Source organism: Lytechinus variegatus, chromosome 14 (assembly GCF_018143015.1).
Source record: "Lytechinus variegatus isolate NC3 chromosome 14, Lvar_3.0, whole genome shotgun sequence".
In the NCBI taxonomy this organism is placed as follows: Eukaryota; Metazoa; Echinodermata; class Echinoidea; order Temnopleuroida; family Toxopneustidae; genus Lytechinus; species Lytechinus variegatus.
This window is the reverse complement of record NC_054753.1, coordinates 29,069,454-29,085,597: the sequence shown is the minus strand read 5'-3', so window position 1 is coordinate 29,085,597 and position 16,144 is coordinate 29,069,454. Positions and strand designations below refer to the sequence as shown.

The window sequence follows — 16,144 nt, the reverse complement described above, 5'->3', positions numbered from 1 at the left end:
GGTTATTTTTCCTTGGGAAAATGTGCCCCCCCTTGGAAAATCCTGGATGTGCCCCTGAATCACACAGACAAAATGACTGAACAACAACCCGACTGAAACACCCTTGTTTAATTTGAATAAGCCATGCTGCCCTTTCCATAAAACATGTCATAAATCCAGTCTTACCATCTGAGCCACCCCGCTGTAGACATCCTGTGGTACATCAAATGGATGAAGGTTAACCTGCTGAGCTCCGACCAGATCACGTCCCAAGGCAGCATAGTGCTGGAGACCATTACAGGAACCATCCTGGAAGATTGACACATGAAAAAGAATGGTAGAACTTCTTACCATTATTTGTTTGAACTTAAAGGTCAAGTCCACCTCAGAAAAATATTGATTTGAATCAATAGAGAAAAATCAGACAAGCACAATGCTGAAAATTTCATCAAAATCGGATGTAAAATAAGAAAGTTATGACATTTCAAAGTTTCGCTTACTTTTAACAAAATAGTTATATGAACGAGCTAGTTACATCCAAATGAAAGAGTCGATGATGTCGCTCACTCACTATTTCTTTTGTTTTTTATTGTTTGAATTATACAATATTTCAATTTTTACAAATTTGACGATTAGGACCCCCTTGTCTGAAGCACAAACTGTTAAAATAATGGAATTCCACATGTTCAGGGAGGAATGAAACTTCATTTCACATGAAAATGACGAGAAAAAAATATATTTCATATTTCACATAAAAAAATAAAAAAGAAATAGTGAGTGAGTGATGTCATCAGTTCCTCATTTGCATACCGACCTAGATGTGCATATGACTGTTTTGCGAAATGAAGCAAAACTTTAAAATGCCATAACTTTCTTATTTTACATCCGATTTTGATGAAATATTCAGTGTTATGCTTGTTGATTTTTTCTCTTTTTATTCAAATCACGTTTTTGTTTGGGTGGACTTGTCCTTTAAAACCCAAAGCCTACATTTTTACTTCACCTAGGCTTTACAAAGAAAGCAATTGAAAACATAGTTGTATTATATTACATGTATTATATTACAATTTACTTGATGACTTTGTTAGCTACATGTAAATGGATCTGTAAAAATATGATTTATCCACTTATGATTATTACCAATCAAAGATCTAGGGGGTGGGGAACAAAAGGGGCTGTGTTCACTCTAGTTTCCGTATATGATTCTTTGGTTGTCCAAAATCTTTTTGATGGGAAACTGGCTCCACGAGTGGTGACCTGTGACCTCTGTTTTATTCCTGTTAGTAAACTTCTGATGGGGGAAAGTGCCTCTGACGATGGTAAAATTAGAGATTTAAAATCATTTGAATGAATAACATTCTAACCTGATGTATTGGGAGATGGCTGACGTACGATGCAGGGTCACCTGACCTTATCGCCTTGGTAACCTCCATACACGATGCTAACGTCTGCCATTGCTCGTCAGATTCCTGCCACCACTTGTTGCCCTAGAAACCAATCAAAGATCGATCACTTTGAGAACATCATCCCCATTCAACACAACAGTATCCTCATTTTGTTTGTAACTTGAAGAGGAGGCCACTAACGATAAATCGATTCTATCTGCCTGCTAAATGTACTTGGAGATCATAATCACTTTCTTGTTAATTTCATATATGGCAAAGCAATTTGAATAAGTCAAGGCATAAATACCAAACTGGGAGAAAGAATGAAATCAGTTGCATTTGTTGCTTGGGATAGAAATTCATATATCAATCAAAGTGATTTAACTTTCAGTAACATAATACAGAGTTGACCTTAATCTTCAATAAGCTGGTTAGTTTCAAGTGGCACAGTATTGGCCATATTTGTGATGTTCTTTGATTGAACGCCAGCTAGAAGGTAAAAACTCATTTTAATTACATCAACTTACATCAAGAGGTCTATCAGCTGAGTCAATAATCTCATCCATCATATCATGAGCATACTGAAGCCTCTCTTCAACAGCACACCTATACAATAAGAAATAAATAAAAAAGAAAGAGCATATTTAGCCATTATTGTAGAAACTATTGAAACCTTGATTGGCCGCTGAGCCACGTTTCCATAGTAGTAACCAAAATATGGCAGTTAGCATAGTTGTAACTCTTTATAAAATGGGTCAAAGATCTCTTCATCCAACAAAAATAGATGTTTTATCAGTGGGACATATTGTCCTCATTCAAGCACTGAGCCAAGGTATTCAAATTAACCAATTCAATTACTGAATGCAATAATAAAATGGGCGATTCCATAAAATAATCAATCTTTTTGTACATCCGACCCCCGTTTTTCTCAAGTTTTACTTCACTTCATAAACTGACCAACTCATGGTCCTTTGAGAACATTACAGACTTTCAAAAGAACAAGAAATCAGACACAGAAAATATGATGACAGTTACATACATTGGGGGGGGGGGGGGGGTTGATGTACATATTTTATGGAATTGCCCCTCTTGGAATTCTCCCTAAGTGAGAGTTGGTACATAAGAATAGAGGTAAAACAATAGACATGAATACTGGATGGCTACTAACAATGGTTGCAATGATTCAGCACATATCCTTATGACAGTAACAATATAATTGTTATTGGAGCATTGTGGAGCATTGTGGCCCAATGGATTAGTCTTCAGACTTTGAAATTGAGGGTCGTGGGTTCAAATCCCAGCCATGGCGTAATTTCCTTCAGCAAGAAACTGATCCACAATGTGCTGCACTCAACTCAGGTGAGGTAAATGGGTACCGGTAGGAAGTAATTCCTTAAAAAGCTGTGTGCGCTATGAACCCCTAGCTTAGCCGGGTAATATAGGAGCGCCTTGAGCACCTAACAGGGTGGATATGTGCGCAATAAAGATACCCTATGTTATGATAAAGAATTTATCTATTATTATTACCATCATTATTATTAACTTAATAATGAGAAAGTTCATCTTGAAGTTTATCATAATGATTTCGTCTTTTATTACTACTTTTGGTTTATTACCATATGCATTTATCTCGTATATGAATATGTATTACTTTTCTGTTGCCACGATACTTTGTTTACACCCTCACCCCCCCTCCCCCCGCACGACTGGAATATTCCTTTTTTTTATCAAATCAACTGCGCCTGCGCACAACCTGTATGACGTCAGCTCGAATTCCATGAAAAGTCAGTGACAGACGACATTTGTTTCTCTTGCAATTTTGTCGATTTTTGGCGAATGTTCTATTAATTGGTAAGTCGATATATTTGTGAAGATCGAGTATTATTATTGGTGATTACATTGTGTGGTAATTGTTTAATGATTGTAAATTGAATGACATGTCTGACCAATTTTGTGAATTTCGAGGAGCAAGTTATAGTGAATATTTTCTCTGTTCTAATACTACGTCACGGTGGTATTCAGTGACGAAATGTCATTCTGAGCACCTTGAAATATTATGAGTATGTTCAATATTTTACTCTTGTATCTATTCATATCTATTGTCGTTTAGTGGAAATTCATATTATGAATGTACATCAATTTTGCTTTAAGATGATCTATTTCATATTCTTATCTTGTAAATACTCTGTATCGAAATTATTGAATATGTGTCAGTTAATTATCTCTTTTCATTTGATTTATTACCGTTACGGCTGGCTTGTTAACATAAACATTGCAGGTTGATACAATTCGCGCAGCCATTGTTTTCTGTTCAAAGCGCACACAAGTTTTGCAGCGCGTATAATATAATTAAGCGTTTTTTATGATTTAATGAAGGAAAACAATGAATGTATTATTACGTCATGACAATTGTTATCCTTATATGGTTACATTATCATATATCTATTATGACGTCAGAGTATTATTGTTGCGTAATCATATATCTATTTTGACACTTATTTAAAGAATTACCTTATATGGTTACATTATCGTATGTTTATTATGACGTCAGAGTATTATTGTTGCGTAATCATATATCTATTTTGACACTCATTGAAAGAATTACTTTGATGTCATTTCTCATTTTGTATTCAAGATGTCCACCTTTAATTGATTCTTAATTTGAGTCAGACGAGGAGGAGTTCAGCTTCAATTTAACAGATAGCGTCAGGTAATTAATTAGAAAACTATTTTGTTTATGATGCTTATGTAAACACACAATTTTACGAATCATATTCTTGTACAAAATATTTATTATTTCATTTATCTTTTATGAAGAAATCTGTTTAAGGATAATGTTACTGTTTCTTCGATTGTAAATGAAGTTACTGTATTCCATGGAGTGATTAATTTATTTCATTCTTTACATTTATTTACATTCAACAGGTAGATTCTGCGTGGGCAGTGTTGTGTGATTTGTAATTCTAAATTTGTTATTTAATAAATGTTGAATCAAATCTGTAATCAAAAATCAGTTTTCTTCGGTCTTTATCATTTCTGGTTTTATCTTTCTCCCCCAGCTTTCCTTGATTGTATCCATAACCAGGCTAATTATTTGAATGCTCTTATGAATCAGTAGTGTACGTAACACCTATATTATTATTATTATAATAAGACAGTAAAATTTTCACCAGAATTTCATTTGAATCTTTTCCATTTAAAATATCAAAGTTGCTCACCTTTTCTTATGGCCAGTCAGGTTGACAAGATGGATTTTCAACCATCTGAATCCCTCCTCACCGAGGGGTCTCCCCCGTGCAAATAATAGAAGACTCCTGGTGACATCACTGCCAAAGTGATTGAAGTGGGGTGGGCAGGGGTAGACCCGACCGCGGAAATCCATGTTGTGAGGGAACCACACAATTTCATCCCGGACCTGGAACAAACAAAATTGTTCAATTCCTAAAGTAAATATATTTCGTCTTCTGTAGTATTAACCCTATCTATGCTGGTGGGGGGCCTCAAGGGCCCCCCTCAACAAATTGTGTGATATTTTTTCTGTGCGAAATTTTTTTACCACGCCACTCGCCGATTATTTTTTTTCAAGTCTTGCACAACTTTTGAGACCAATTTTGCGTCACCCGGGTACGTGGTTCCGAAATTACGCAACATTATGTAAGTGCATGTCAGACCAAAAAATGTAAGTGCATGTCAGACCAAAATTTGCGTACAAAGTCAATGCAAATTGTGCTTTCAACCAAAATTCATAATGTATAATTATTTTTAGTTTTGCTGGTCTAAATGTATTTATTTCTTGTTTTTTTATGATCTCAGAAGAGTCTTAAACAAATTTCATTGAAAAAAACAATGGAAAAACAAAAGTTAAAAAAACAAAGAAATACATAAGAAATTGCAAAAAACAATACAGAAGAAACTTATTTGATACCGCAATTTTTTTCATGTACACTTGCTAAGAACACCACAAAGAGTTTCTATACAAAAAATTGGTACATTTGGAGCTTTACTTAGGGAGTTAGAGGAAAAGTATGATTTAGCATACTAATTATGCATGAATTAGCATAATCACTTCATGGCGATTCGCATGAAATTAATTACTATACAATCTTGTACATTATGTCCCAGGCGACCCGCATGCCAATTTTCAGCGTGATCGCGCGGTCGACGGCCAAGATCTCAAGGGGGGGGGGGGCCTGGGAGCCCCCCCTCCCAGCCATATGAACTCCCAAAATACCCAGGCCTAGATAGGGTTAAATCAATCAAGATACACTTTTCTGCTCTAAATGTTAGAGAGATATTGTTGCAAATACAGGCATGTACAAATCAATTGTGATGGCATGTCACTCAAACTTTATTAGTTTGATATTAGTGTCTGATGTCAAATCACATATTACAGATACAGAAGTTACAAGGTAATTCATTCATATCAATTTCACTATCTGCAGTCAAGTCCAAAAAAATGTACTTTTATTATATTATTGATCATAAAAGGCAAGTGTAACAATATAAATGGACCGCTTCTCTTCTGACTTCATTAATAAGTATATCTTTTAGAAAATTTAAAGGCATATACAGTAATTCAATGACTTCACAATCATTAGAAAATTGGAAATAAAAATATACTTCATGGGTATAAGACTGAAAAAGTACCATATAAAATAAGGCAGTACATTTCTTGTCATCTTCACAGATCAAAGCATCATTGATATACATCCATAAACGTCAATAAAATAAAGTTATCATTTAATCAATTTTCACCTTGTCTGCTATAGACAGCTTGTACAACATATCCATCCTCAGTGAATGCATTTCAGCTTGTAGTTTACGTGCTGCTGCCCTCTCTCGGTGAACCTGGGCCAGCTCCTCCCGAGAGATATCACTAAAAATGTACACCACATAATATGAAAATAATACACTTAAAGACTATGGTTGTAACTGTTGGCTAGATCATTCATGTTTAGATGTAAATTTTCAAAAATAATTAACATTGTTTCCATAAATACCCTGTTCAGAGTGAAAAGAAGGCCCAAAGATAGAACTGTAATGTATTACTACAGCCTAATGGAAACCAATATTTTTTCTTAAATCTACAAACAATCCCTTTGCCTTAAAATGAAATGAGAAATGGTGCCTTGGGAATTATTGATAGAAAAATCATAAGGAGTGTGTCGTAACATGTATGATATTGGGTGCAAAAATGTGTTTCAATTGGATATGATTATTTACTTCTGGGACTGATTGTTAACATCCCAGATGCAATGAACACTTGAACAAGGTCCACTTTTATAACTGATGATAATGACAAGAAGAAAGTGAGAAAAATGATGATGGTAATAACAATGATGGTGATGAAGGTAGTTATGATAATGGTGATGACGATGATTGCAACGACAATGATGATGATGGTTATAGTGATAATAGTGATGACAATGATGATGATGATTATAGTGATAATAGTGATGACAATGATGATGATGATGGTGATGATGCTACTGCTGTTGATATTGATGATGATGGTGAGGATGATGATGAGGATGACGGTCATAATGAGGAAAATGATGATAGTGATGCTGCTGGTGCTGATGATGATAATGAAGGTGACGATGAAAATTGTGGTCACAGTGATATATATGACTATCAAAATGATGATGATGATGATGGTGATAATGCTAATGATGGGGATGATGATGCTGCTGTTGTGATTAGGTTCACGTACCTTGTTATCCTAGGTGGTAATGGGCAAGCTGAGGCTGGTTGAGGTACATCAAGATCTTTACTCCCATTATTCCTAAATACTGATATCACTGTATCCAGAACCTATTCACAAAGAAATCCAAACAAATCATGCTCACATAGAGAAAATGGAACAGTATGTTGAAAATAAATATTGGAATACCAATATAGAATGCTGATAACTGGGCTATCACTACCCTCATCCTCTTACCACCACCTCATAAGAGAATCATGTAATATGTTGTTACCATGGCATAGCAGTATCAGACACAGAAAAAATATATATGTCCCACACATCTGAGCTCCATCAGCAATGTGTGTGCCAGGTCTTATGAGTATTGGGCACAAAACTGAGGAAGTATTCTTCACATTTCCCTCACTCAATTCTCTCTTTTATCTCTATAATATGCACTAGAGATATAACCAATATCTAAAATCACTTATCAGATATATCATGACAATAGCTTCTGGCTAAAGCTGGGCTTACCAGCAAATGATGTATGTACATTTTCCACCCCTTGGGGAGTATTCAAGCTATTATACTTACAGGTTTATTGATGATCCAAGGCACAGTACTGAGTTGATTGAGGGCATCTAGGATGGGATACAGCTCCTGGGATGGAGTCTTCTCTAATAAATCTTGGTGTTGATGAGCTCCGTCTTTGCTACGCATGATCTTAGCTGTATGGAGAGATGGAAATCACAAAGAAACATGATTCTGATGTTACTGTGATTATCTTTTTTATCACTGGCCCTGTGAACAAAGATCACTGCCATTCAAAACTCATGGCACACAGGAAAGCTGTTCACACAACTGTCAATAAAAAAATTAAAATCTAAATAAAAGATGAGAGGATAAACACCAACCCTCACTTAGTTTAAATTCATATCCCCAGCCATGTGAACAAAGATTATTATCATTAAAGACACATGGCACAAAAAGATTCTCTTCACACAACCAGAATACACAAAAAGTGAGAGTTTCAACAGTACTTACTGGAGCTAAGAGGATAAGCACCAAACCTAACAGATGTCCATGGGATGGGTGGGGTTAACATCGGAAGCATATTGGTATCAAACACAAGGTTTGGATCCTTGGCTGTCTGGAAGAGATCTACCAATGAAGGATGAGGCTGTATCAGAAGTAAATAAATGAAAATAAATTATCATTTTATCAGCTTAAGTGTAAGAAATATTAGAGTCACACTACTCGTATGCTAAGGAAATATAATCTAATATTACATAGCTCATGTAATATTACATAGCTCTAATAATCTAATATTACATAGCTCGTATGCTAAGGAAATATAATGTAATATTAATAATCTAATATTACATAGCTCATGTAGATTTGAATCAGTGACAGGTCAATACGCCATCACGTGATCATAGCTGCGAGGATCCCATTTTGTATATTCTAGGTTTTGACGTCACCTCAGTGATTATAACTGCGTTGTATTTTCAATTGCGGCGTTATATTCACTAAGGTGACGTCACTCGCTGCTTACAAGTTACTTTATCATCACTTGATTTATTTTCCAAATTTTTCTATTCTGACGTAGACGGATCCGAAATGTAGCAAAAATTTCGGGTTGGAGCCAGATGATGAAGGCAATCTCTGATGGCGAATCCACATAGACTATATAATATAACTGATATTGCCTGGTGGGTGTTTCATAAAGCTGTTCGTAAGTTAAGAGCAACTTTAAGAACGACTGGTGATCCCTTCTTGCGGTGAGATGTATATTGAATTGGCGATGGTTTAGCGCATAAGAAAGGATCACCAGTCGTTCTTAAAGTCGCTCTTAACTTACGAACACCTTTATGAAACGGCACCCAAGTCTATCGTTTTAATATATAACATTTCAACTGCCCTCCAAAGCTATATTTTTCCCTCGGGAGAATATTTTACCTTGGGAAAAATATAACTCCGTTGGGGAGCGGCAATGTTATATTCAAACTCTAGGTAGGAAATATCTGTATATTATTTACAATATTCACCTTGATGAATCCGACATGTTTGAAGCTCCTGTATGTATACATGTGATAAAGGGCAGGAATCAATTGCCTGTTGGTGAAAAAAAAAAATCAAGAACATTAAGACAAATGATTTGATCTGGAGACTCTTCTTCTCTTCTAACATTTTTATCCAATGTTTTGCATCATTCAAGCTGGGTAAAGTGATGTATTATTATGAAATATTGATGTTTTGAATCTGAATTGAAATAGACATAGCTTCGTGAAATAACTGCAGGAAGTTTTAATCATGGAAAATCACTGAATCGTTCATTATCATAGTATCGTATCCATGGTAATAGCTGTCAATAAAACACCCATATAATGAAATCTAACCTCCCTCGAGTGAACAAATATTTCAGAAAAAGGATTTACTTTCATCCATTGGGATAATGCAACTTATGCAAGCCCCGACTCACACAGAATTTGCATATGACTTACTTTTCGGGTTTGTTGTTGTTCATGTTTGCATCTATCTTGATTTCTCTCAGCATCATGTCTGCTAGTAATGTACCAATCTGTCAAAGAAATTGTGATTCCATAACAATAGAGTACAGAAAAAACAAATGTGACAAAATTAAAAGGGTATCTGAGGACACTGTAGGTCAGAAAACCCTAACACATTATCTCATTGCTGATTTTTGGAGTTTGTAAAATGTGAATAATAAATGAATAATAGGACAGGAATATTTCAAAAAGTTATCTACAACATAATCAAGGAATTAGCCAAAGGGTAATTCCATAAACTATGATTGTCCAATCCTCCCCCTATATCTGCAACGTTCATGACATGAATTGTCTCTGTTTTCTATATTGTTTGGCAAGCTGCAATGGTCGCAAATTATAATAGCCTATAATCTAGGCAAAGGCTGCAACTTTTGTCTTTGGTTTTTCGAGTCTGAAGCTGTTTTGTGATACGTCAGCAATATGTCTTAAGCGGAAGATTATGAAGCATGGCTAACCAGCTGCCTCCTATACACTCTGGTGGGTGTTTCATAAAGCTGTTCGTAAGTTGAGAGCGACTTTAAGAGCAACTGATGATCCTTTCTTACGCCCTAAATAATCACCAATGAACATTTAATGGTGAATATCATTTACCACTAGAAAGGATCACCAGTCACTTTCACAGTCACCCTTAAGATATGAAATGATTTATGAAATGGCCCCCAGGTGGGTGTTTCATAAAGCTGTTCATAAGTTAAGAGCGACTTTAAGAACGACTGGTGATCCTTATTTATGCGCTAAACCATCGCCTATTGTGTATACCATTTACCAAAAGAAAGGTTCACCAGTCGTTCTTAAAGTCGTTCTTATCTTATGAACAGCTTTATGAAACACCCATCTGGTCTTGTCTTAGTTCTTGCTTTCTTTTATCAAATAGGATTCAATGCAGGTTTTTCTCTATGAAATACTGCACCGGACATTGTTGATAAAAAGAAAATTGTATTACTTACCCCAATTAACATTCCTGTTGGCCATACCTTGGCTTGAAAACCCTGTTGACATGATAAAACACACAAAAAAGTCCAATAGAATTGAAGCTGCTTGAAAGTAAAACTAATGTAGATGTGACAAGCAATGATTTGATAATAAAAATAATACTATTCCAATTTTATATGGTGCTCAATATATCACAATGACGTCTTTAAGTGCTTTAAAGATATATCAATACCCCAGTCCCTAGATTCTGGGGCCCCGTTTCATAAAGGACTTACAACTGTTGTAACTTTGCCATTATGGCAACTACCATGGTAACAGGGCTCAGCAGCCAATCAGAATCAAGGTTACCATGGTAGTTGCCACAATGGCAAAGCTACAACAGTTGTAAGTCCTCTATGAAATGGGCCCATAATGGGCCCATGGCACATTTGCCCACATTCTCAACTTTCTGAGAACATTCCAACAAGAGTTTTCAAACTCAACTGCTAGGCATACATCCTACCTTGTATCACTTAAACACCTTGGTGGTGTTTCATAAAGCTGTTCGTAAAGTTACGCACAACTTTACAAACGACTGGAACATGTTCTTATACATAAGTCAGCTACATAGGGATATATCATATAGCACAAGAAAGGGTCACCAGCCGTGCGTAAAGTCATTCGTAACTTACGAACAGCTTTATGAAACGGGCCCCTGGGTGGAGAGTAATTTTTTCATACTGTCCAAGGCCCCATTGCATAAGAGTTACTCTTATGGTAACTTTGCAATCCATTGGTAACTACCATGGCAACAATGATCAACAGCCAATCAGAATTAAGGATTCCATGCAAGTGACCGTTGGGTGGCAAAGTTACCATAATGGTAACTTTTATGCAACTGGGCCACATACAGTGAGATCTATTTCCTCTATCAGTTTAACAAATACATTTTGGTTAAAAGGTCAAGGACTAACTAGCTCACTACTAAATCAATTAACTTATGAATTACCTAAACAACTAATCAATAATCAAACTATCAAACTTACTAATAATAAACCATAATGATGACATGACTGTGTCAAAATCATTTCATCATTATGTTATAATCAAATAAAAAATATACTATTAAAAAGTAGTGACATAAATTTCAGTAATTTATAACAGTGGGTGTTCCTCATTGATTTTTGTAAAAATATTTCTTATTGAAATTCAGGATTGTTATCATGATTCCATCATAATTTGATTAAATATTCCATCAGTGATGTCCCAGCACAGAAAATTTTCTTAATAAACATTTTATTTTCAAAATCATTCACATCTACGTTATGTTTGGTCACATGATTCTCGCTGAGGTAATCACTTGACTATTAAAACAGGAATGAATTCATGTGGGAAATAAAATAAAACCAAGCAATACCTGATCTAAAGAAGAACTCCCCAGCATCCTGTCTTCAAGCTCCTGAAAGGACTCCCTAGGCAACTCAAAACTAGTTTCCTGATCGCCTGCAGTGCGTAACACATAAGCCTCGTACAGTTCTTTGATCTGCATAAGGCGAGGAAAACAAAGCTTACACAGTGTATGTTAGTACAGAAATGCACACAGGGAGCTCCATGTAGTACAATCAATACTATTGTGGAGTGTCGTGGCCCTGTGGGTTAGTCCCCAGACTTTGAAACAGAGGATCGCGGGTTCGCATCCCAGCAATCGCATATTTTTCTTCAGCAATAAATTAAATTCATATTGTACTGCACTCAACCCAGGTGAGGTAAATGGGTACCCAGCAGGGAAAAATCCTTTCCTGTGTTTTTGGCAGCTGGTGCTAAAGCTGTGGTAATATATAGTGTGGCCTTGAATTAGCAACGAGATAACTGGCACCACATAAAAGCCATATATCACTGGCAGAATATCCACTGATGCATGGCTCCATTTTATTCAATTTGCTTTGATTTTCATGTTTTCACTGGAATTTAATCATAGTTTGTAAATTTTGACCAGGAAAATTGGGTTTTCTGTGAATTTCAGTCAATTCTGTGCACTTCCCCAATTCTGTGATTTTTGTTTTTGTTTACTTTATCATCATAAAAAGATGGGTTTTAAATTTAATCCTAATCCCAATTTCCTTAATCCTAATCCCAATGTACCTGTTGTGCATTGCCTTGCTTCAGCTTAGCTCTAATGCTATACTTCCTATGGAGCTTAGTACTCAGATCGCGTGCCAGGGAAATAGTCATACTGCCCTCTGTTGTTGACGATAAGTTAGACAATGACTGCAGCATGAGGTCGACATATTCGTCAGGCTGCAGTAAGATCAGGAACGGGTAGTAGCAGATGGACGAGAAGTTGGGGCCTATGGAGAAAAGGTCGTATAGGCACAAACATTCTTACTTTTGGAACATTTCACTTTGTGACAACATGGAATAAATATTAAAAAAAAACTTTCATGACCATTTCATCACAATTACTTTTTTTAAGAAAAAAAACAATCGCAAGCATAACAAAAATATGCTATTCTCATTATACACAATGTAAACAAAAAACGATCTTTGCTCTAAGCCATTGGAAACCTCATTTCTTTGTATGCATACAATGACCAATAAAAGAATCATGAATTAAAAGATAGGATAAAAGTAGCAAGATAATGTAGTATTATATGGGCGCAGTAAACAGGAAAGACACTCTTGAACTTTTTTTAAACTTGGTTAACATGTGTACAGCTACTCACTTTTAAATTTGAAATATTGTCTCGTTTTCTCATTTTCCAGCGCTCTTTTGAGAGATCTTCTCCACTGAACACGATGTTGATTAAGAAGTTTTCTCTGCAAAGAAAGGGAAAGTTTGCATCAAATCACCATAAAGCAAACATACTTCATTTTTCATTATTTTATTGTGACAGTTTATGAAAGAACAGTACATTGAATTTACATGTAAGACATGCAAAATGCATTTGTAGACCAGTCAACAGCCATTACATTCCTACCTGCAATAATCATTCCACATAATTCTACTGCACATGCACTTTCAATGGCAAAATGTGCACATTGTGTGTGGAACTGTGAGTGAAGTGTGACGAACGATTCCTATTCAATTTTTCTACAGAGACTACAATAAATCAATAAATGCATAGAAAACCTACAACTGTTTGGAAAATATAGAATTATATTAACTTTACTTTTATATTTTCCTATAATAATGAACATAATTTAGAAATTAAGGCACAGGAAATACTTTTTCTTTGCATGATAACTCGAGTGCATAGTTTTAGGACACCTTCTACATCGGGCAGGGAAATCAAGAGATGTTCGGAAAACATGGCGGGATTTTCGTATGAGTTTTGTGATATTTTCTTCTTGGTCAATGATCTTTAGAATATTTATCACAAAAAAGGGTAAGACAATCTGTTCAAATACCGGGTCCTTAAATTGTCACAGTTGTTATCGTTTGTAAACAAAGTGCATAGCTTTAGGTCCCCCCCCTCATACATCTGCTTTTTCCTATCATCCCTAAATCCAGAAAATGGGTTGGAAGCAATTCTTTCCTTCTCTTGCTCTCCATCTTTGGAACAATCTCACCAGCTCCCCAATATATTTTTTGCAAGACTTCTTCAAATTGCATTTGAAAACACACCTAGGCTGCGTTTATGCGACCTCAACCCAGAATCATGATTTGAATCACGATTTGAATCATGATTCAAAACAGCAACATGAATCACGATCCGACAGAATCAGCGTTTATACGACCATCTTTCTAACGCTGTTTCTCCCTGAATTCGGGCCGATCCAGTGCGCATCACAGTGCGCAGTTTGACACAGGAAGTATAGTTGCCTTTGGAACTTGAAGACAAGATTGATGAAAACAATCAATGAAATATACAAATGATGCTACAGTACAACCCCGGGGGTACAATACACAGAATGATAATTCCTAAATGCACGTGACAATTGGCATATACCGGTACTACACTGGCAATACTGCTCCACGAAAATTAACCTGCACGAAACACAGCGCGCGCCTTTGAGTCGAACCCGGAAGAAGCACGACACAATGACGTCATAGAATCATGATTCAAATCACGATATCGTTCATACGACCTTTTTCGTTCGTGATTCTACAGAAACGTCCTTCAAAACGCCCCTTTTTTCCGTGTTTCATGTTTGTGATTTGAAAGACGTTTATTTCCACTTTCGACTAAACGCAATCGTGATTCTGCAGAATCGTGATTTGAATCATGATTCTAGGGTAAAAAAGTGTCGAATAAACGCACCCCTATACTACTATAAATCATTCCTCATTTGATGCCACAAACAGAGATTTGTATCCTCTGGAAAAAGCTAGACAAATCCAATCATTATTGAACGGAAAGTTCTCCCTCAAGAAAAGTTTGTTGTAAAAATAGAAAGAATAATTAAAGATATTGGTGAAGGTTTGAGAAAAAATCCACTAAAGATGAACAAAGTCATTGAAATTTTAAGTTTTGGATTTGTCATGTCATAAACGAGCAGTTGCCCCATATGTTATGTGATATATAAAATGCATGAATTTCAAAATTTTGATGATTCATTAATACTTATTTTGTTTAGGAACGGTTGTGAAATGATATTGATATACTAAAAATACAGTAAAAACTATTTCCAATTTTCTTAGAAAATGACATTTCATTGATTTTTTTATCACACCATATGGAGGAAAGTTGCTCACATATGACGTCACCAAAATATAACTTAAGTTCTAATAACTTTTTTATTCTTTGATGGATTTTTTTCAAATCTTCTGAATTTTTTTTCAAATAATATAAATTTTTTTCAGGGTGAACTTCTTTTTTAAGATGTGGAATACAACACAAAAGCAGCTAATTTCTTATTTTAGGGGGGGGGGGGGTGCAGGAGGGGACAAAAGGAAGGAGTTCAGGGCGCTGTCTTACAAAGAGTTACGATTGATCCAATCAATCGTAACTCTATGGAAATCCATCAGTGTCATAAGAAAATTTGTAAACAAAGGAGAACACACCAATTTGTCATGAAATCAATGAATAAATATACATTCATATCTAGACATTTTTTAAAACAAACATACATTTTTATGTTGATTTTGTTGGCTTTCCATAGTAGTGATTGATCGGATCAATCACAATTTTTGTAAGACAGGCCCCTGGGATATATGAAGAAGACCTACATGGATTATAGAAAAGAATTGAGAACCTCTTCAAGAGCTACAGTTTATATTTCATGTGAGAAATTTCAACCCAGGCATATCACATCATACCCTGTGAGCTGTGACTGCATCCAGTTCACCAATCTCTTCTACCGATGTCACCGTGACGGTCTCCGCAAGCTCCATGTCCCATTGCTGACGAATCTTACGTTCTAGGTCTTCTCTACTCATCAACTCCAGTAACGATGAACCCTAGAGATTTCAGCAAGGAATGAAAGAACCATGAGAACTATTTATCATAGAAATTATTATTACACAAATTGCTGAATTCCTAAGACAAATTTACACTTAGCCCGGCAATGTCAGTGATTTCAGAAAACAATTTTCTTGTGAGAGTAGTGGTTGGTTCACTGTAATAAATTCTTCACCAGTCTCAAAGTACAATTTCAATGAAATTTACCATCAC

General features: G+C 35.7%; 1 protein-coding gene across 3 annotated transcripts in view; it reads right to left on the bottom strand.

Annotated features, from left to right (window-relative positions):
* The window catches only part of LOC121427444 (DNA-directed RNA polymerase, mitochondrial-like), a 35,986-nt gene that overhangs the window by 10,885 nt on the left and 8,957 nt on the right, over positions 1–16,144 (bottom strand). For all 3 annotated transcript variants that reach the window (XM_041623833.1, XM_041623834.1, XM_041623836.1), the window contains exons 7-21: positions 15,790–15,930; positions 13,253–13,346; positions 12,672–12,877; positions 11,947–12,072; positions 10,565–10,606; positions 9,552–9,628; positions 9,096–9,162; positions 8,092–8,227; positions 7,642–7,775; positions 7,078–7,178; positions 6,120–6,240; positions 4,583–4,779; positions 1,892–1,970; positions 1,344–1,466; positions 166–288 (exon numbers count right to left, since the gene is read on the bottom strand). In XM_041623833.1, coding sequence (XP_041479767.1) covers positions 166–288; positions 1,344–1,466; positions 1,892–1,970; positions 4,583–4,779; positions 6,120–6,240; positions 7,078–7,178; positions 7,642–7,775; positions 8,092–8,227; positions 9,096–9,162; positions 9,552–9,628; positions 10,565–10,606; positions 11,947–12,072; positions 12,672–12,877; positions 13,253–13,346; positions 15,790–15,930 — 1,767 coding nt within the window. The remainder of the gene's footprint in view (positions 1–165; positions 289–1,343; positions 1,467–1,891; positions 1,971–4,582; positions 4,780–6,119; positions 6,241–7,077; positions 7,179–7,641; positions 7,776–8,091; positions 8,228–9,095; positions 9,163–9,551; positions 9,629–10,564; positions 10,607–11,946; positions 12,073–12,671; positions 12,878–13,252; positions 13,347–15,789; positions 15,931–16,144) is intronic.